At 42.7% G+C, this 21,018-nt stretch overlaps 1 protein-coding gene across 1 annotated transcript in view; it reads left to right on the top strand.

Moving 5' to 3' along the window:
• The window catches only part of GPR158 (G protein-coupled receptor 158), a 198,622-nt gene extending 178,447 nt beyond the window's left edge, over positions 1 to 20,175 (top strand). The window contains exons 8-11 of the mRNA XM_038755749.1: positions 4,198 to 4,336; positions 10,471 to 10,576; positions 12,557 to 12,703; positions 15,692 to 20,175. Of these exons, the coding sequence (XP_038611677.1) occupies positions 4,198 to 4,336; positions 10,471 to 10,576; positions 12,557 to 12,703; positions 15,692 to 17,149 (1,850 nt within the window). The 3' untranslated portion in view covers positions 17,150 to 20,175. The remainder of the gene's footprint in view (positions 1 to 4,197; positions 4,337 to 10,470; positions 10,577 to 12,556; positions 12,704 to 15,691) is intronic.
• The last annotated feature ends 843 nt before the right edge of the window (positions 20,176 to 21,018 follow it).

Genomic DNA, 21,018 nt, shown 5'->3' with positions numbered 1-21,018 from the left:
ATGCAATCTTAGTGGAGAAGAGCCCGGGCTTTGGAGTCAGAGGTCATGGGTTCAAACCCCGGCTCCGCCAGTTGTCAGCTGGGTGACTTCGGGCAAGTCACTTAACTTCTCTGTGCCTCAGTTACCTCATCTGTAAAATGGGGATTGAGACTGTGAGCCCCACGTGGGACAACCTGATCATCTTGTAACATCCCCAGTGCTTAGAACAGTGCTTTGCACATAGTAAGCGCTTAATAAATGCCATTATTATTATTATTATTATTATTATTAGGATCCTCTGAGTGTTTTCTAGGCTCTGCCATGCTCTGACTCTCCCTTCTCTCCCACTCACCGGGGTTGAGCTGAGCAGCAGAGGCACCATCCGGCCTCTGGCACACAGAGTTTGGCTTTTCACCTGTTGGGTGTTTGTCACAGGCCTGAAATGCAGGCTTTCCAAATTAGGCCCTGGGTGCCTTGTCAGGCAGCAGCGGAGCCGAAAGTAAGCCAGAACCGCAAGCTCTACAGACCTCTGCCAGCCCCAAGGATGGGCCAACCACTGGCTCCAGCCATGAGCAGTAAGAGGGTGGGGAAGATGGTGATAGCAGACCCAGCATCATCAATCATCATCAATCGTATTTATTGAGCGCTTACTGTGTGCAGAGCACTGTACTAAGCGCTTGGGAAGTACAAATTGGCAACATATAGAGACAGTCCCTACCCAACAGTGGGCTCACAGTCTAAAAGGGGGAGACAGAGAACAAAACCAAACATACTAACAAAATAAAATAAATAGAATAGATAGGGACAAGTAAAATAAATAAATAAATAGAGTAATAAATATGTACAAACATATATACATATATACAGGTGCTGTGGGGAAGGGAAGGAGGTAAGATGGGGGGATGGACAGGGGGACGAGGGGGAGAGGAAGGAAGGGGCTCAGTCTGGGAAGGCCTCCTGGAGGAGGTGAGCTCTTAGCTGCCACTGCTTCTTCCCTCCTCCACTTGCTTCTGCGCAACTGTACCCTGAGCACCATTTTGGGTGGGTCTGTCTGCAAGTGGGAATGTGGGAAAGGGAGGCATTAGAGTATGAGTGGACTGGAATAGTGGAGGCAACATAACCTAGTGGAAAGAGCATGGGCCCGGGATTCTGGAGACCCAATCTGACCTCTGTCACTGGCCTGCTGCATGACCTTGGACAACTCACTTAACCTCTTTGTGCCTCAGTGTCCACAGCTGTAAAATGGGGAACCACTGTTCCTACCTCTCAGATTGTAAGTACCGTTTAATATCAATCAATCAATCGTATTTATTGAGCGCTTACTGTGTGCAGAGCACTGGACTAAGGGCTTGGGAAGTACAAGGTGGCAACATATAGAGACAGTCCCTACCCAACAGTGGGCTCACAGTCTAAAAGGGGGAGACAGAGAACAAAACCAAACATACTAACAAAGTAAAATAAATAGAATAGATATGTACAAATAAAATAAATAAATAAATAAATAATAATAATAGTAATGACTGTGGTGTTTCAGTGCTTACTGTGTGCCAAGCACTGTGGAAGATAAAAGATAAACAGATCAGACACAACCTCTGTGCTACATGAGGCTCACAGTCTAAGTAAGAGGGAGAACAGGTACTTAATCCCCATTTTACAATTAACTGGCATGCCCGGAGCCGCACAGCAGGGAAGTGGGTCTTCCCACTCCTAGGCCTGTGCTCTTCCCAGTGGTGCAGCCACCAGGTCTGATCAATCAATCAATCAATCAATCAGTCATATTTATTGAGCGCTTACTCTGTGCAGAGCACTGTACTAAGCGCTTGGGAAGTACACGTTGGCAACATATAGAGACAGTCCCTACCCAACAGTGGGATCACAGTCTGATCTGATTTTCTTGTACCTGGCACAGTGCTTGAGATACAGTAAGTGCTTAATGAATGCCAGAACTACCTGGAGAGGGGTTATGAAGGATATTCTTATTTTGATTTTGATGGCTGACATTTCTCTAGCCTTGTTTGGGATGGTGGTAGCCATGATAATGGTCTTGGTATATCTTTTGGGGGTCATCTAAAAATCGATTTTAATTTTCATCAGTTTTGGCTGACAGTAGACTATAAAGATGACTTGCAGTGCTTTCCTTGGAGCTCACTGACTTGAAAGTCATACTACAGGGGTTGTTTTTTTAACTTAGTCAAGTGCTTTTTTTACATTAAAAACAAAATACTCTGATGAAGATTTTCTCAAGTCCTCATTTCGTCCTTTAATCATAAATACACTCCTATTTTAACTCTATCATACTGTCCTTCATGATCATTAAATTGCAAAAATGTTCAAATCATTATTTTTTAAACAGAAGCACGAGACATATTTCAACTCCTACACAATAACACTGCAAAATGGGGCAACATCTGCATATTTTCTTTACAAATTGCTGTGAGTCTGAAGTTAATTACATAAAACTGATTTTTTTTAATCAAGCGTAACTTTTCCATTTTCCATTTAGTCCATCTAATTGGCACTTTGAATAATAATAAATTGTTCCTCAACTACAATTTATCTTCTTTAGGATTGCTAATGAAATGGTTTTAATGTTCTACTTAGTTGTTATGAGAGCGTATTTTGTCAAGCTTTTGAAATGATTCTCCGCAACAGAAAAGCAAATCCAGTTAAAATTCTGTTAGCTGTCGTGCTAGAGAAGGAAAATACTGGTTGATCAATAATTCTGGTTAATTAAGAGCCAGGGGCCTGAAGAATCAGGGCTGTCTGTCTGTCCTCTCTCTCCTCTTATGGTCCTAGAAACCTGAAAGGAAAAGAAGTGCCTTGTGCTCATCACTACCAAAGGGAGGGGTCATGCTGGTATTTGTTAAGCACTTACTATAGTCCACGCACTGCACTAAGCTCTGGGGTAGATACACGCTAATCAAATCGGACACAGTCTGTGTTCCACATGGGGCTCACAGTCTTAATCCCCATTTTACAGATGAGGTAACTGAGGCACCGAGGAGTTAAGTGACTTCACCAAGGTCACACAGCGGACAAGTGGTGGAACTAGGATTAGAACCCAGGTCCCAGGCCTGTGCTCTTTCCACTAAATGATGCTGCTCCTCTCTTTCCCCGCAACTCCAAGCCCTGTACTTTCTTCCTATCCTACTTTGAGCTCCCCCAAATCAATCAATCAATCAATCGTATTTATTGAGCGCTTACTGTGTGCAGAGCACTGTACTAAGCGCTTGGGAAGTACAAGTTGGTAACATATAGAGACAGTCCCTACCCAACAGTGGGCTCACAGTCTAAAAGGGGGAGACAGAGAACAAAACCACACGTACTAACAAAATAAAATAAATAGATCTGTTCCCCTTGTGTGTGTCCCAGGTGAACCTCTACCAAACTTCTCCTCCTCTAGACTATAAGTTCCTTGTGGACAGGAAATATGTATACCAACTCTGTTGCACTCTCCCAAGTGCTTAAGACAGTGCTCTGCACACAGTAAGTGCTCAAAAAATATTATTGATTGATTGATCGAATGATTCTATTACAACATCCCGGTTAAATATTACTGCCTAAAGGCAGACTGGGGACTTTTCAGGATGTCCTGAACCTGCTTCCTGCTTGAAAAGGGGCACTGTTCCTTACTCCTCTGTGATATTTTCCATCACAAATACAGAAACCTATTACCCTAACACTGATAGGAAGTCAGTCTTCCTATGTGCCCACCTGAAAGCTCCAGAAAGAGCTTAATTTTCCAAAGTTTGTGTCATTCCCAAGTTGCAAGCCTTTGAAAATAAGCCTTCCCATTGCCTTACTGACCTGACTCTCTTCCACTGGGGATCAGGTGCTCTAAGAAGAACTTTAACTACTGCATTCAGAGAAATGGCAAATTAATTCAGGGTGCCCAACTAAATGAACGCATCTGTGGAAATGAGCAGTAGAAAGGAATTTTTTCCTAAAATCTGCAGGGTCAGAAGTACTTAAACAGAGGCAAGTGTTTGCATTTGAAAAATCTGATGTTCACTGACTAGCAACTGAAAGTGAATGCCTGACGGGTACAGGTCTACTGTTCGGGAGCATGCAAATGAAACTGTTGTGTATTTATTGTTGTACGTGTGTCTGTCTGTATATATGTGCTCTCTTAAAATGTGTGCTAAAGAACTTCAACTTTGCTTTTGTTCTTTGTCTGTAAAACTAATGGGAAATTATTTCTTTCTGTTCTTCTCACAGCTGAATTTTTATTCCTCTTGTGGGGTGTTTATCTCTGCTATGCAGTGCGGACAGTCCCTTCAGCATTTCATGAGCCACGTTATATGGCTGTTGCAGTTCACAATGAGCTCATTATCTCTGCTATATTCCATACAATTAGGCAAGTGATCTGTAGATTTAGTAATTGTTTTATTTTTCGAATGTATCATGGTTTAATTTAAGTGGACAAATTGGATAGACTGCGTAATGCGAGGATGTAAGAAGCGGGTTATTGTGCAAGTTGAAATGCACTTCAGGTGTAAAAGTTTTTTCCACAGAAAAAGAAATGGATGTCATCAGTGTCTCTGAGCCTGAAGGCCTATTTGCAGTTGGGTAATACAGGGGAGTCGGGGTCGGGGTGGGGAGAGTCTTTTCTGCCATTTGTTTCCAGTTCCCAATGAAAGTAGACATTTGGGGCTTTCCTGGAAAAGGATCCCCAGTTGTGCTCCTCAAAGCTTATGAGTGCAGCTTTCCCTCAGACTTTGATGAAACTGCCCATTCTTCATTTTCTGGGGGCTGTCAGATCCAAATTGAAATTCAGTTATTCAGATCTAATCCATCTGAGGTGGTGCATTCCACCCTTTTCCTGTTCGGGGAGTTTTCATGAGGTAATTACAAGATGATGAGAAAGGGAAGGGGAAGTCCTTGAGTGGAATCTGGGCTTTCAAAACCGCTCAAGTCAGCTATGCGAAGAGACAAACATTTGTATGTTGTGAGGTAGATGCAACCAAACTGTTGTCTATTTTGGCTCATGGACAGCACATGGGTTTGTACAGCCAAAATCTTGACCATTTGTCACATTGGCTTGTGTGAATTCTGTGTGATATGAAACAGAGCGGCAGGTTGCGTACTGATTTGCTAAGGGATGGATGGGCTGCTGTGGGAAGGGGAGGGGTGCGTATGCCAGATATACCGTTCTGCCTCAGTTTATCACGATTCTATGAAAGGTGGCCTGGGAAATCCCAGTAAAGAAAGCTTCCGTTGACTTTAAAGGGAGTTCGGAGTGTACTGGTCCATTGGGAAAACAGTGTGGCCTAGCGGAAAAAACACAGACCTGGGTGTCAGAGGACATACGTTCTTAATCCCAGCTTTACCGCTTGTCTGCTGTGTGACCTTGGACAAGTCACTCAGTTTCTCTGTGCCTCAGTTTCCCCATCTGTAAAATGGGGAATAAATACCCATTCTCTCACCCCCTTAGACTCTGAGCCTCGTGGGACTGTATCTAATCTGATTATCTTGCATCTACTCCAGTGCTCAGTACAGTGCTTGGCAGACAGTCAGTGTTCAACAAAACTCCAATTATTATTAGTTTTGAATCCATTACTGCACTAGTTACTCAATGTGGGCAGGGAAAATGTCTGTTCTATTGTTATATTGTTCTCTCCCAAGTGCTTAGTACAGGGCTCTGCGCACAGTAAGCATTCAATAAATATGACTGACTGACTGACTATGCGAAGAATGTGTTAAGAAGATATGTATACTCAGTTCTCCTACAACATATAAAGGAAATCTTGTGTTATAATAATCAATCAAAGATATTTATCAAGTGCTTACTGTATGCAGAGGACTAGACTAACTCTCAAGAGAGGACAACAGAATAGGTGGACATAATCCTTACCCTCAAGAGGCTTACAGGCTAGCAGGACTTACACCTTGATTGATTGACAGAGAAGCAGCATGGTTTAGTGGATAGATCAAGGGCTTGGGAGTCAGAAGGACCTAGGTTCTAATCCCAACTCCACCACATGTCTGCTCTGTGACTCAGTTACCTAATCTGTAAACTGGGGATGAGTGTGAACCCCATGTTAGACAGGGACTGTGTCCAACTTGATTAACTTGAATTTGCCCCAGTGCTTAGAACAGTGCTTGGCACATAGTAAGTTCTTAACAAATATCATTATTATTAATATTATTATTACCCCATATATATGTGCAACCATTTCTTTCATATGCTCTCCAGACCGATGTGTATTGTTGGAAAAACTTTCCTTAATTCCGCAATAGCCTTCAATCCAAGCCACACAATGAAAAATGCTTTCTAGGAGAACCGACTGCACTCGCAAGATAATAAACCCCTATTAGAATTAGAACCTAAAAAAATCAATAATGATAACAATTGTGATTTTCAGTGTTTACTATGTGCCAAGCACTGTACTAAGCACTAAGGTAGGTTAGAGTATGTGCAGATTGGACACAGTCCTTGTGTCCCACATGGGACTCACAATCTAAGTAGAAGGGAAAATTTTACAGATGAGGAAACCGAGGCTCAGAGAAGTTAAGTGACATAGTCATATACCAGGCAAGTGACAGAGCCAGGATCAGAAGCCGGGTCTCCTGACTTTCAGGACTGTGCTCTGCCTGGTGGATCACACTAGTTCTCTCACAAGAAAGGTGATTGTATAATCTCCTTTCTGCCAAGCACGTGAAATAATCCTTGATAATGGAATGAATCGGTTAAGAGAATGAATAAAGTTGGTATAATGGAAGGCTGCTAAATTCAAACAAAACTCTCATTGTGAAGCTGGGTCAGGTATTTTTTTTTTCTCCTGAGCTGTTAGGGACATGTAAATTCGTCCTATAGACCGTAAGATTGTTGTGGGCAGGTCTGTTTCTTGCTATATGGTACTCTCCCAAGTGTTCAGTACATTGCTTTCCATGCGGTGAGCACTCAGTAGATATGACTGAATGAATGACCAAACCAGTAAAACTTGGGGTCAGTATCTGGCTAGCTGGCAGACCCTTGCTGGAATGAAAGAATTTCTAGCTTTGTGGCTGAGATCTCTTGAAGAGATTTCTTTCTTTGTACCTCCTGCTCCTTATTGCCCCGCTCAATCTCTAGTCACTAAACACCCATTTAATAACAATTTCCCACTCCCTTCAAATAAAGAATGGTCACCCAGTGGCAGTTTCTCACTCCCTTCACCTCGTTTGGCTCCCCGTCCTCCAGTGAACTCCAAGCCAGGCGGTCATCACTTCTCCTCAGGCGCCTGGCAAGAATCACTCCTTCATTTGATGTAAATGGAGCACAGAATGACCCAGAGGGAGAAACTACTGAGCAGCTGAGACAGACGGTTTTGTTTGGATTGGAGTTTGCTCAGACGGACCTGGGCAGAATGAGGCCCAGGGCTCTCAGGGGCTCGTTCTCCCGCTGACAGGACTAAATTAAAAGAACAAATTGGTTCAGGGACGGACCTCCGAGCCTTGTGTTGCGCTCCAGTCATCAGGGCCTAATGAGAAGAGACTGTGGAAGGATGAGGCAGCTCTTCCTTCAGCCCTTAAATAAAATGGAAATTCATCCATCTGGATTAGTTGCTATCCAATAGGGAAGTTTTCTTCTGAGTCACGGAAGCATAAGTCAGCCTAGAGGGAGACTAAGGCACTAGTTAACGTAAATAAGTAAGTTACCACGCACTGATTCTTTTTTTGTTTAAAGCAAGGTGATAGCAACCCTTATTTCAAAAGTTGAGCACACCCTTTGGGTTTTTTGTATGAGTTTCAGGGACTTTATTTCCCAAGTAGAGATAAATTGTTCACAGACACAATTGCCAGACACTCCCTAAGATCCCAAAGCAGAGAGCAGGAGCTACCAAACAAGTTAAATCTGCTCCTTCCATCTGGGTTTTCTCTCCCAGGGACAAAGTGAGATTGAAAACCGTTTCCAGCATAATGGACACCGACATTTTTCCAGAACTGTGCATATGCTCCTTCCTATTCTAGTAGACGTAATAATATTTATTGTGCTTACCGTGTGCAGAGCACTGTAGTAGGTGCTGGGGAAGAATACACAGGTGGGAATTAAACATGGTCCCTTTCCCTCAGGGTTGGGGAGGCTCTACTTTGATTATTCAGTGGTATTTCTTGAGTGTTCAATGTGTGCAGAGCACTGTACTAAGCACTTGGGAGAGTACAATACAATAAGGCTGGTAGACATGTTCCCAGCCCACAGTGAACTTAGAGTCTAGAAGGTGTTTTGAAAATAAAACACCAAACCTTTATTTGATGGGGATAGAATCTCTGACCTCCATTTACACCATGTGCATTTCCTTGTAGAGTAATTAAAAAATACAATTGTGCATTCAAGTTGGGACGGACACTCCAGCATGATCTTCTCTATACTTCGCCTTCTCATTTTGGAACTAGACTCAAAACATATCATTCAGCATCTGACGATGGCTGAATATCCCCTTATTAATTGACCATATGTGTTCTTTAATCACACATTTGGGAGAGCCAGTCTGTTTCAACTATTTATTATGCCCCACATTTGTTGCAGAAATGCAAAGAGATTAGTTAAGCTGTAAATGCTTCCTGAAGATGGTTTATCTTTTTGCACTTCTGCAACAAATGCGGGGCATAATAAGTAGTTGGAACAGACTGACACTCCCAAATGTGTGATTAACTAGAGGAGTGACGCATGAGAAATACAAGAATAGTAAACATTACCTGGACATATCAAAATCTGAGCTTTAGTGATGACCCCTAATTTGTAAGGGAACGATGGTCAAGAATATTTTTTTTCCATCGATGATGCTTCCAATATGACACTGACATTGAGTTTTAGTTTAATGGCAAGCGAAGTTAAAGGGCATTTTGTTCAAGAAAATCTATAAGACTGTGATTTTAGCCACAGATGCTATATTAGAATTGTTTTGGTAGCCTCCTGTAAGAGATTAGTTTATACTGCATATTCAGCTTTTCTACGTGGGCATTGGGATTGATGGTTTTCCACCTGTGGAACACAATGGTTATGATTCAGTTTCTGTGAAGCCTTTCAGCAGAAGTGTCTTGCTTTCTTATGCCCATCCCCCTCTATCAGTGGTATGCTCAAACAAAATCAAACTATGGCCAATTTCCTTCATAAAGCATTGAGGAAAAATGAAAATATAGTCACCTAATTTTAAATCACACATCAAATGTTATTTTTCTGGGCCATTCACATGGTCTTCAAGACCCCTAAACGCAGAAAAGATAACACTGTTCATTTTTCTTAACTACTGAGTCTAAAAATATAGTATGACCCAGTGTAAAAAAAAATCACATTTCAGGAAAATTTTAACTGTTAATTTTATGGTTTCTAAATATTTTCCCTCATCATTATTTATTGCCAGCATTTTCATGAATACAGGACAAGGACGTTCTAAATATTATAACCCATTTCTTCCCTATTTAATTCAGTCAGGCCTATCTCCCTTTCACGACTGTAATATTCTAGTCAGTTCCACAAGTATGAATTGTGCGGCCACTAATAATTTATAGGGTCACTGGGGAACTATCCAATCCACTGGAAAAAAACTAGAGTTCTTTCACCCATACTGCCTCTTGGATAGAAATTTGAAAGGATGAATTGAGCTGTGCAAAATCAGTTTCTGATTTATACATGGAGAAAGTAATGGTTCTTTAATCAACAGTTTTCTGGGTTACCCACAGCAGCTGATGGAGAGGGAAATTTCAAAAACACTGAGCACTCAGAAATATGATTAGCATATCAACAGGGCACACAAGCCAGTGTCCTACTGGGGGAGGTCACAATAGACGTAGTCTCTTTCTGCATGATTTTTGCCTGATGCATTTCTTTGAAAAGTCAGATCTAAAAATCGTGTTGGGCTTTTTGGTTTTATTTTGCTTTTTGATAGCCTGGTTAAAATAAAATGTTCTGAGACCTTGTATTGGAATTTTTTTAAACCAAACTAGAGACGAGCCAGTGGTTTATCCATTCACCCATCCACTGCATTGCTTATAATGGAAACCTTTGGGAATCCTAGCATTCAGATAACCACAGCTCTCATTCTGATGTATTCTCATTAGCATTTCCAAATGACTTTCATTTTGGAGGGAATATTGGAAGTGAGGGAGGGCTTGGATCCATCTGGAACTGAAAATTGGCTCATGTTAAGCCTGTAAATTCAGTGGTGGAGCTCCTGAGACAAGAGATTGTGTGAATATTGCGTTTTTAAATTCTCTCTTGTTCAGGCTCCACAATGTCGATGCAACCTGGACATGAAACCCAGGGAACAGGAAAAGTACTCCTATGTCTAGTTAGCTAATACTACCGATAGTCCAAAAGTTACAAACACGAGTTTATTCTGCACTCTTTGGAGTCTTTATATAAATTCTTCTCCCTCAAAACTCTGCCCCTCAAGGAGGAACATTTCCCTCTTGACCCTGCGTTGGACCAATATGCTTTCGATTTAATTTCCAGGGGAAAAATGTTTCCAAGGATGTCGGGGGTCCTAACTGTCTCAATTGTGTTTTCAGATTCATTCTGGCCCCTACTCTCCAGTCTGATTGGATGCTGATGCTGTTCTTTGCCCATACTCATTTGACTGTGACAGTCACCATTGGGCTACTTTTGATCCCAAAGGTATTCTTCTAACTTGTTTCTGGGAGCCAGTAAATGAGCCATTTGCAATGAACACAAGATTGTCTTTCTCTGTTAAAGTTGAATCTGTACATCGAAGTTTTAAATTTCCAGTAAACAATGTAAAATTCTGCTTTTCAAAAGGAGCCATGGCCTAAATTAGGAATCTGTTGGCAATTTGGATTCAGGCAGAAAACTAAGTTGCTTCTGAAATGTTTTAGGTATCTATTCCTCAGTTGTGCCCTCTGTGTATCTGAAAATGTTTTGTTGTTTGGTACATATCATTTTTTATATAATTCATGATCTGATTCATGTATTTTCATTAGTTTTCAACTACAGAAACCAGATATTCTTCAAGACCTCTTCTTTTCAAAAATCCTACCGAGCTTTAAAATCATTTTAAAACTGAAAAAAAATCCACATATTCCCACAAGCAAATGTTGAACTGAAATAATCCTGATGCTCACTTGAAATGTCTACCTGTGTAGCTCAACTAGTTGATAAGAGAGAGTGCCTAGAATAACAGTGTTTTAGACGGAGAAGCTAAGATTTATGCAGGTTAAATGTCTTTCCCCAAAGACCATAGAGAAAGCTATTGACAAAATTGAGAATAGGAACCAACCTGCTGACCTAGTCTAATTATTATTATTTTATTTGTTAAACACTTACTGTATGTCAAGCTCTGTTCTAAAGCACTGCAGTAGATGCAAGTTAATCAGGTTGGACACAGTCTCTGTCCCACATGGCGCTCACCAGCCCACTACAGTTGCCTCAAACTCATCAGGAGCACTCAGGATTCCACTCCATTTAAAAAAGAAATATGTTATTTGTTAAAATTTGTTAAGTTACTCTGTGCCAGGCACTGTACTCAGCACTGGGGTAGATACAAGATTGGGTTGGATACAGTCCCTCTCCCACCTAGAACTCAATATTAATCCCCAGTTTACAGATGAGGTAACTGAGGCACAGAGAAGTTAAAAGATTTGCCCAAGGTCACACAACAGACAACTGGAAGAGCTGGGATCAGAACCAAGTCCTCTGATTCCGAGGCCCATGCTCTTTCCTCTAGGCCATATGGCTTTTCACAACTATGGATCCGTTTCCACTGTGCATACCCTTCTGCCAACTTATCCTCACCCCCTGCACTATGGGGAATGAAAGGGGCACAAAGTAACTTGCTTTAGACTTTTGATGAGCCCATGGTGAGGAAGAATCCCTAATGGATCTTGCTGATTTATTTCATACTCCGTCTCCCATCCAGCCCTCATCCTTTTCAGTGCTGCAGTCTGGTAGCCCAGTGCCCAGTTGCCAGCACCAATAATTCAGGAAGGCTAGTTTGCTCCCAGATTGTGCCTTAGGCACAGAGAAGAGAAACTGGCTCATATTGTTTTAACAATTACCATCCAGTATAGTTACTGCATTCATTAGAGTTGTGGTTGTTAAGTGCTTATTAAGTCTCTGTCCCACACGGGGCTCAGAGCTTTAAGGGGGAGGAAGACCAGGTATTTAATCCCCATTTTTCAGATGAGGAAACTGAGGCACAGAAAAGTTAAATGATTTGCCCTAGATCACACAGCAGACAAATGGTAGAGTGGGGATTAGAAACCCAAGTCCTCATACTCGCAGGCCAACACTCTTTCGACTAGGTCATGCTGCTTCCATGCTGGAGTAAAATCCTTTTTCTATAGGTGCCGAGGAAACTCAATCAAGAGACATATCACCAACACTATGTCCACATTGCAGGTATAAATCGAAAGTTAAAAATCTCAGCCCTTTGTCTCAATTGTTGCCCACCAGCAAAACACTACAAAACAGACTGTTCCACAGAAACATTCGAAACTCAAGTGCAGTTGTCATGGTTTTCAGCAACTGACAGTCACCTGAATGGAAGGAAGCAGAGTAACACTAGGAACTTATGTTGGGCCGGTGTTCATCTTCACTTTGGTTTAACTTCAACCCTTTTATGTTCACAATTGGTTTCAGTTCTCCCACTCAAGCAATAACCCCAGAGATGATATTGCTACTGAGGCCTACGAAGACGAACTGGATATGGGTCGATCCGGATCTTACTTAAACAGCAGTATCAATTCAGCTTGGAGTGAACACAGTTTGGACCCAGAAGATATCAGGGTAATTCTAAACCTTACTCATTTCAGCATTTAAACCCAACAGATCTATGCAGTGAACATCACACCTATATCAGAGTGTATGTGTGTTCATGTGTTTCGTCTAGTTGTAAAGGGCTCACTTAGTTCTGACCCTTGAAAATGAGGTGGGAGGACAGGACATACATAGGTACATACATGCATGCCTACACACGTTTGTGGGTAATTCCCAGCTTTACAAGTCATATAAACCTATCTTGTATGCCTCCTCATACTCTCCCTCAACACATATCTATAATGTTTGTTCAATTGTACATTCAATTATCTGATTATTCTGTAGATACTGTTATGTCTGTCTACTCCAGTAGAGTGTAAGTTTGTTGTAGGCAGGACATGTATCACTTGCTCGTATTGTACTTCCCAAGAGCTTAGTATTGGAATACAGTGTATTTGATCCAGTAGGGGCTCAATAAATGTTATTATTATTTTGGGTTTAGCTGGATGCCTTAGTGTCACCCCACTCTTGTATTCTTCCAAAGGCCATGCTGACCCTTTTTTTTCTGTGTTCATTCATTCAATCATATTTATTGAGCACTTACTGTGTGCAGAGCACTGTACTAAGCGCTTGGGAAGTACAAGTTGGCAACATATCTATCTCTTTATAAATCTGTGCATTATAGTCTCAGACCTACCAGACTCTGTTGACTTTTTTAACTTCTTTATCACCAATGACAACCTTTGGTTTTGTGTAGGGCTTCCCCGGCGTAGGCCAGTCCATGACTTCCATTTTCTTCAGACAGAAGGACCTAGGTTTTCATCCCGTCTCTGCTCCTTATCTGCTGTGGGTCCTTGGGCAAGTCCCATAACGTCTCTGTGCCTCAGTTACCCCATCTGCAAAATGGGGATTAAGACTGTGAGCCCTATGTGAGGCGTGGATTGTGTCCAAGCTACTCCAGTGCTTGGAATAGTGCTTTGCACATAGTAAGTGCTTAACAAATATCTAGTAACAGCAACAGCAACAAAACCCCAAAACAATGTTTTGCATTTTGCATATTGTAGTCCTGTACTGCATCTGGAAAGCAATTCATACGCATTTGGGTCAGTTGCACTTAACATTTCAGGAACTACTGTCTCAAAAACCTTTGATGATGCTCTTGGCCTGATGACCTAAAAGACTTTCCCAGTGGATCACTAGTTGGTAGCAAATCTCTCACTGCATCCTTAAGTGTGGGAGCATGGTCTAGGTTGGACTGCACCAGACTGACCTTGCAACCCTACTCAACTCCGACAATGGGGAAAGGCCCTGAAAGGTTTCTCTCAACTCCAACTCAACCAACCATCCTGTCGTACAGTAGCCTGAGCATCTCGGTAAATATTTGTTAAGCACTTACTCCGTGTCAAGCACTGTTCTGATTGATGGGGTAGATACAAGTTAATCAGGTTGGACACAGTTTCTGTCCCACAGAGAGCGCAAAGTCTAAGTAGGAGAGAGTGCGGGTATTGAATCCCCCTTTTACAGTTGTGGAAACGGAGGTACAGAGAAGTTAAGCAACTTTCCCATGACCACATAGCAGGCAAGTGGCGGAGCTGAGATTAGAACCCAAGTCCTCTGACTCCTGGGCCCGGGCTCTTTCCGTTAAGCCATGCTGCTTCTCACATTTCTCAGAACAGCTTAATTTGCCTAATCAGTTTCAGAACTCTGGTGATGGGGCCAACAGCTTTTCTAAGGTCAGTAAACGTGGTTTGATGGTTCGGATGTTCCTCTCTGTGTCTTTCCTGTGGCCATCGGGCTGCCAAGATCATAGCTGCCATCCAATGATTGGGTCTTTTAGACTGTGAGCCCACTGTTGGGTAGGGACTGTCTCTATATGTTGCCAACTTGTACCTCCCAAGCGCTTAGTACAGTGCTCTGCACACAGTAAGTGCTCAATAAATACGATTGATGATGATGGTCTGAAGCCACATTATGACATCAGTAACTCACAATGGACACATTCTTTGGTATAATCTCTTCAGAAGGACACTAGCCAAAACTTTCACAGTCAGCTCGCTCTCCTTTCTTCTTGATTATGGTCATTACAGGTAATACAGCTGGGAGAGAGTCTGCCACCCTGGACTGCATAGCCCTGTAGGTTGGAGAAATGTCAGTCTTTAGTGAGTGTTAATCAATCAATCTATCAATCCGTGAGTGTTTACTGTGTGCAGATCATTGTACTAAGTGCTTGGGAATATAAAATGCGACACACTTGGTAGACCTGTTCCTTTGCCCACAAGGAGTTTACAATCTAAAGTATTGAACCACAACAGATAATTTTTAGCAAAGTAGTTTGCATTGATTACTACCAAGCACGTCATGACCTAGTGGATAGAGCATGGGCCTGGGACTTAGAAGGACCCGGGTTCTTGTACTGGCTCCACCACTTGTATGCTGTGTGACCTTAGTCAAGTCACTAAGTCAAGACTTGGGCAAGTCGCTCAACTTCTCTGTGCCTCAGTTACCTCATCTGGAAATGGTATTAAGACATGGGACATGGACTGTGTTCAACCTTGTATCTAACCCAGTGCTTAGTATGGTGCCTGGCACACAGTAAGCGCTTAACAAATACCATTAAAAGAAAAAAAAACTCTCAGCACCACTCAATACAGCATCTCTACATACGGTATTCAAAGATGGCATCTTTCTAATGACCTCGTGATGTCTCCAGGGGTGCTGTTTTGGGATGAATCCAAAAATATTGCTGTAACCAAAAATATGCTGTCCAGTCTCAGCTGCCAAATGGTGTCCTAGGGTCTTGTGAAAGTCAAGTTTTGAGGAGAGGGCACTCCTTCAACCTTTCAGAGCAGGTTTCAATCTAAACTCAAGCGGAGAAACAAATCCGAAAGGCAAGAAGAAAGCCCTGAGGTCACTAAGTCGAAAGGCACATTTGTGCTGTATATGTTCTCGTACACTGGATCCTAACTTGTGTAAAGATCTGATCTAGCTGACTGACTACTCTGTTCAATTCTCCTTTAGGATGAGCTGAAGAAATTATATGCCCAACTGGAGATCTACAAAAGGAAGAAGATGATCACAAACAACCCTCATCTTCAGAAAAAGAGGTGCTCCAAAAAGGGCCTGGGTCGCTCAATCATGAGACGGATCACGGAAATCCCGGAGACGGTCAGCAGGCAGTGCTCCAAGGAGGACAAGGAAGGGCTAGACCACAGCGGTACCAAAAGCGCCGCCGTCCTGAAGAAAAATCCTCAAGAACCCTCGGGCGGGACAGCCAAGCCAAAGGAGGAGTCTTTGAAGAACAAGGTGTTCTCCCTGAAAAAGTCCCACAGCACATACGACCACGTCAGGGACCCACCGGAAGAGTCCACCAGCCTGACGATGGAGAGTGAGGAAACGGCGAGCACAGAGACCTCCTTGCTGGAGTCCCTGACTGGTAAAAAACTACCCAAAAAGGGCACCGAAAACGCCGAAGCCGCGTCCATGGAATCTGTCCCCTTGGTGTGCAAGTCAGCGAGTGCCCACAATCTCAGCTTGGACAAGAAACCGATGCACCCGAGAACATCCATGCTACAGAAATCACTCAGTGTGATCGCGAGCGCTAAGGAGAAAACCCTGGGGTTAGCCGGCAAAACCCTGGCCCAGAGCCTGGAAGACAGTACCAAATCCCAGAAATCTCCTGCTACAGGGAAAGAAGTGAACAGCAGATACGCCAGCGTGGATCAGGCAGAGAAGCCGGATTCCACCTGGAAGACCTCCAACCTTGCGGAGGACCCTGCGAAGCCCCAGAAATCGGGGATCATGAAGGCGCAAAGGGCTTCCCCCTCCATTCCGAATGCCGAGCCGAGCGCAGGCCACCCTGTGCCGGCGGAGAGCTCTGGCACTGGGGAGGTGTGCCCGTGGGAAGCGTACGACCTGACTCGGGGTCCCGGGCCTTCCGAACCCAGGGTTCAAAAACACGTGTCCATTGCTGCTTCGGAAACCGAGCCCATTCGGCCTCCCCTCCCGCAGGAGAGAGCCCCGCCCAAGCCGCCAAATCCCAAGAGTACAGACAAGTCCGAAGTGTGTCCGTGGGAGGGCCAAGGACAGTACGTTTCTGAAGAGGAGAGAGAACGATCGCATCATCAGCCTCCGCTCCTCCCTGCGGCTCCAGGCGAGCGGACAGGCCAGCGCCACGCAGCCAGCGGGGGCTCTGGGGGATACGACGAACTGCCCTCCAAAGCCGTAGCACTACTGGCAGAGCAAGAAAATCTCAACAAAATAGGGGACCAGAAAAGAAACAAGTCTTCCTTTGAGGGGACCGTACGCTCACCTGCCTCCTGGGGCCCCAGTAATAACTTTCAGCAGCCGTTGACGTCACGGGCTGAGGTCTGCCCCTGGGAGTATGAGACACCAGATTTACCAAATGCCGAAAGAAGTGTAGCTCTACCTGCCACCTCCACGCTAAGTGCAAATAAAACAGCCACACCTCGGAAATGAAAGGCGCCAGACGCTTTGGAAGTGTAGCGGCAGCGGGAAGGGAAGAGACGGAGAAGAGAAGGTTCAAGGAGAAAGACGGGAAGCCTAAATCAAGCCAGAAGTAGACAGGTGTCCAGAAATTCCAAGGGAAAATTGGTCAATCAGGGAGAACCGGGGGTAGGGGCAGGTTCGGGGTGACCATATTCACCGAGCGAGTTATGCCCCGAAGGAGGATCGTGGACTTGACCGAGCGATTTCCCCATTTAGAAAAGGGAGAATATTTCAGCGAGCTCAGTGATTTCTAAAAGGAAATGACCCTGGAAGCCACCCCCTGATTGGCATTTACCCTTGGGATTTGAAGAGCCAAAAGGAGGCAAAAACGTAGACGGCACAGAGTGGGCTGGAAGTGTTAAAAAAAAAAAAGTCAAGGAGCAGTTGACTGAAGACTTTTCACTTTAATTATTTAACCTTGATAGCACTGCTGACTTAATGCATCCCAAAAATATTTTCTATTAATGATTGCTCTCATTTTATTATAAATGTATAAGTACATTGTTGTGTCTCATATGAAAGCATTCCAGATTGTATAATTTTTTGCAAACCACTTTGAAATTATGTGACACAACAACACATTTATGCAATCTGCAGATACTCTATTGTTACTGCAATTTACAAAATTTCTGCTCCAGCCTTCAGTTGATTTCTTGAATTACGGTAAGCTTTCATTGGCATTGGGAGCCATGGCTTGTATGAGACTGTCCTTCGGTTTCTGCTGTGATTTCTATTGTGAATTTTCATTTTCCTCTCTATTATTTAAAATTATACTTTGATACTGTATTATTCAGGGTTTTTTATACCAGGTAAGCTACTTGTTTTGCACTTCTATGTTCGCACTCATGGCTTTATTAATAATGGAGAGTTCCATCGTCCTCCTTAGCTATCGGTTTCGGTACGTTCAAGGACAACTTACCCATTGTTTGTTACAAACGAGATGCTTCCATTGACTTCCAAGATTCCAGCTATATCATGACTCCTCATGTTTCTCAGTATTTCATCCTTCAAAGAGTTTCCTAAAGGAACAGGTTAAAGGTGAGAAAAAATATACTGTGATTACTTTTCTTTAGAAATGGACGCCTCCAAGACATGATATAGGTATTATTAGACCACGGCTGTATGGCCTACGCGGAGAACTAGCCTTTTAAAGTAAGTAGAGGAAGGGGAGCTCGGAGAGCACATTCAAGTGATTATTTTTTTTAGAAGCACCTATGAAAAATGGGGACATAGTGTACATTACTGAATGAATGTTCACCACAACTTGAATTCACTACTACAGATTGTCTCCTTACTACAGCTTGGGGGGAAAACTCAGTAGACGGAGCATTCGATTTGCAAATGTGTACCATACGTTTAATTCTTAACAGGATAGTATCCATTTGTTGCAATTCTAAAGCATACACATTAATCTGTATCCTGCGGGTTGCTCTGTTCCGCAAGGCTGAGACCTGAAACTCACGGTCTTGTTTGTTAAGATCAAACATTCTGGAAAGACACATTTTTGTAAAGGAAAATGTTTTCCCATGACCTTTGATAGAAGAGAAAGAATACCATTAGCTTGCAGCTTCCCCAGCGCTTAGTACAGTGCCTGGCACATAGTAAGCACTTAAAAAATACATTTAAAACAAAAAGAAAAAATTGAAATCTCTGAGCAGCTAAGAGTTTTATCACTACTGATGTGGCTTGTTGGTGGCCACCTCATCATGACTAAATGCTGTGCGACTTGATAATGTAAGGCTATTAGGGAAATGTTAAAATCCCTGGGAAACCGCAGTCAGCGAAGGTCTGCTTGGTCTTGGTGATTCTAATTTTCTTCACGATATATTGGGAGGTGAAAGGAAATGTACAAAATTCGAGAAAAACTGCGTGGGGATAGAAGTTGGGAAGATGGGATTCTGTTTGGTGCTTGAAGAATACTTACTCTAAGGATTTCACTGAACATTTGCCCTCACCCAGCTAACCCCTGCCTGTTTCTCAAAAGTCAGTTCACAGCAAAGTACCTCCATATTGTCTGTGTGCCTACTTTGCTCATGTGTCTACAGAACATGACGCCTGCTAGTTGCTTTTCTCAGGTTGGGGTGGGAAAAGATCAAGGAAAAATGAAGAGAATCTATTTTTGTGTTCCCTTGATGTTTTTCCCCCTCCTTATTTTAATTTTGCCAGCCAAGCCCCATCTATGTGGGGATTCTAGAAGACTATTTTTAAGGAATATTTGCTCATTAACACTGTCGTTTGCAGACCCTGTTAATCGTCCCATGTACGTCTGGCATGGTTAGGGCTGAATGCTCGTTGTATTTTTGATGGTCCTGCTAGAAACCTAACGTCAAGAAAGCAATAGTGAGTTACATTTCAGCGATTTCCTATGTTCCCTAGGTCATGCCCCACCAGCATATAGCAATGAGATTGCTTAGTCGCCTTTCTTGGAGTTCCACAGCTATGACTTTAAGCCAAGAGTCATGCAGTTTTAGAATTAAATGCGTTTTCAAACAGGTCCACTAGAAATCAGAAACTCAATCAGCAGGTCACAAACATTTGCTAGGTTGTCCTTATTCAGTGCATGTGCAGACTGCATCCCTCCTTTGTTTCTAAACCGAGGTTTATAACTAGATTTATACTGATCTTAATAGACTTGTATACTTTATGCAAGAATGCAATGCTTTAAGGTCTGAATAAGTACTCAACCCATTGTAACTTTTGGTGGCAGTATAGATCTGAAAACCGACCGTACTTTTTATATTTGCTCCTTAGGTTTCTGCATGCAAGCAATGACAGGTAAGACTGAGAAAACACTGCCTTTGACTTCTAACATTTTAGCTACTGAGAGTTGTAGAGTAACTAAAGCTGTAAGTCTATTCACTTTATTCTGTGGTTCTTCTAAGACTATTATCTGGCAACCTACAGCATCCACCAGGAAATATTTGGTAGAATTATGTCGTGATGTTCTGCAGCATGTAAATAATATAACTTATCTGCAATAAAGTACATTTATATGAGATGGAGTGACAGTGGTTTTATATGTTCGTCCTTGGAATTGAGGTTGGTTTTATTAACTGATTTTAGAATATTGATTTTAGACAGGGAACCATGTCTACCAACTCTGTTATAATCGCCCTCTTCCAAGTGCTTAATACAGTGCTCTGCACATAGTAAGCGCTCAGTACCATTGATTGCTTGATAAAATCTGTGAGGTTTTTAGAAAACTTCAGAGAATTTGCTCCTAAGAGTAAACAGCATCTCTTGTTCCTTTGCACAATTCTGCCCTTCTCCCTGAGAATACTGGAATCCCTCTTAATTACAGAAGGGCCATGTCTGTCCATAAAATGGACATAAACCATCCGAAAGGGATAAAGGCTGGGTTCAATCCTTTTGATTTTTAGGTATAAATTTGTTTCTGATTCTCAGATCATCAGAGCATCGGCTGAGATCCGCGATGTAAAATCCTACCCAAGAAGCCCCCCAAAATACATTTTCTTGACACAGCACCTCACTATCTGGTGCTTCTTGCATTTTTTTTTTCCCAAAACTGCTCTCTAGGTTGTCAATCTCCTACCCAAGGAAACAAGGAAAAGGCTGATTCTGGCCTCTGCCCACTCAAAGGCCTTCTCTTCTCTGGGCTAATTGGTGGCAATTAGCCACCAATCAGGGGATTCTCAATGAAATTTAGATCTTTCCAGTCAGTGACTGAGTACAGTTCAAACAACAGACAGTGTTACTCTTAACTACCTGATAGTCATAGCTTCCTCTCCTCTCAGTAACAAAATGGTCAAACATCATTTGGGGTTTTCATTTGGGATATCAGAAGCCAGAGAAATGAAGTTAACAGTATTTAATGTACT

Source organism: Tachyglossus aculeatus, chromosome 13, assembly GCF_015852505.1.
Source record: "Tachyglossus aculeatus isolate mTacAcu1 chromosome 13, mTacAcu1.pri, whole genome shotgun sequence".
In the NCBI taxonomy this organism is placed as follows: Eukaryota; Metazoa; Chordata; class Mammalia; order Monotremata; family Tachyglossidae; genus Tachyglossus; species Tachyglossus aculeatus.
The sequence above is the reverse complement of the archived record's forward strand: the minus strand, read 5'-3'. Positions and strand labels throughout refer to the sequence as shown.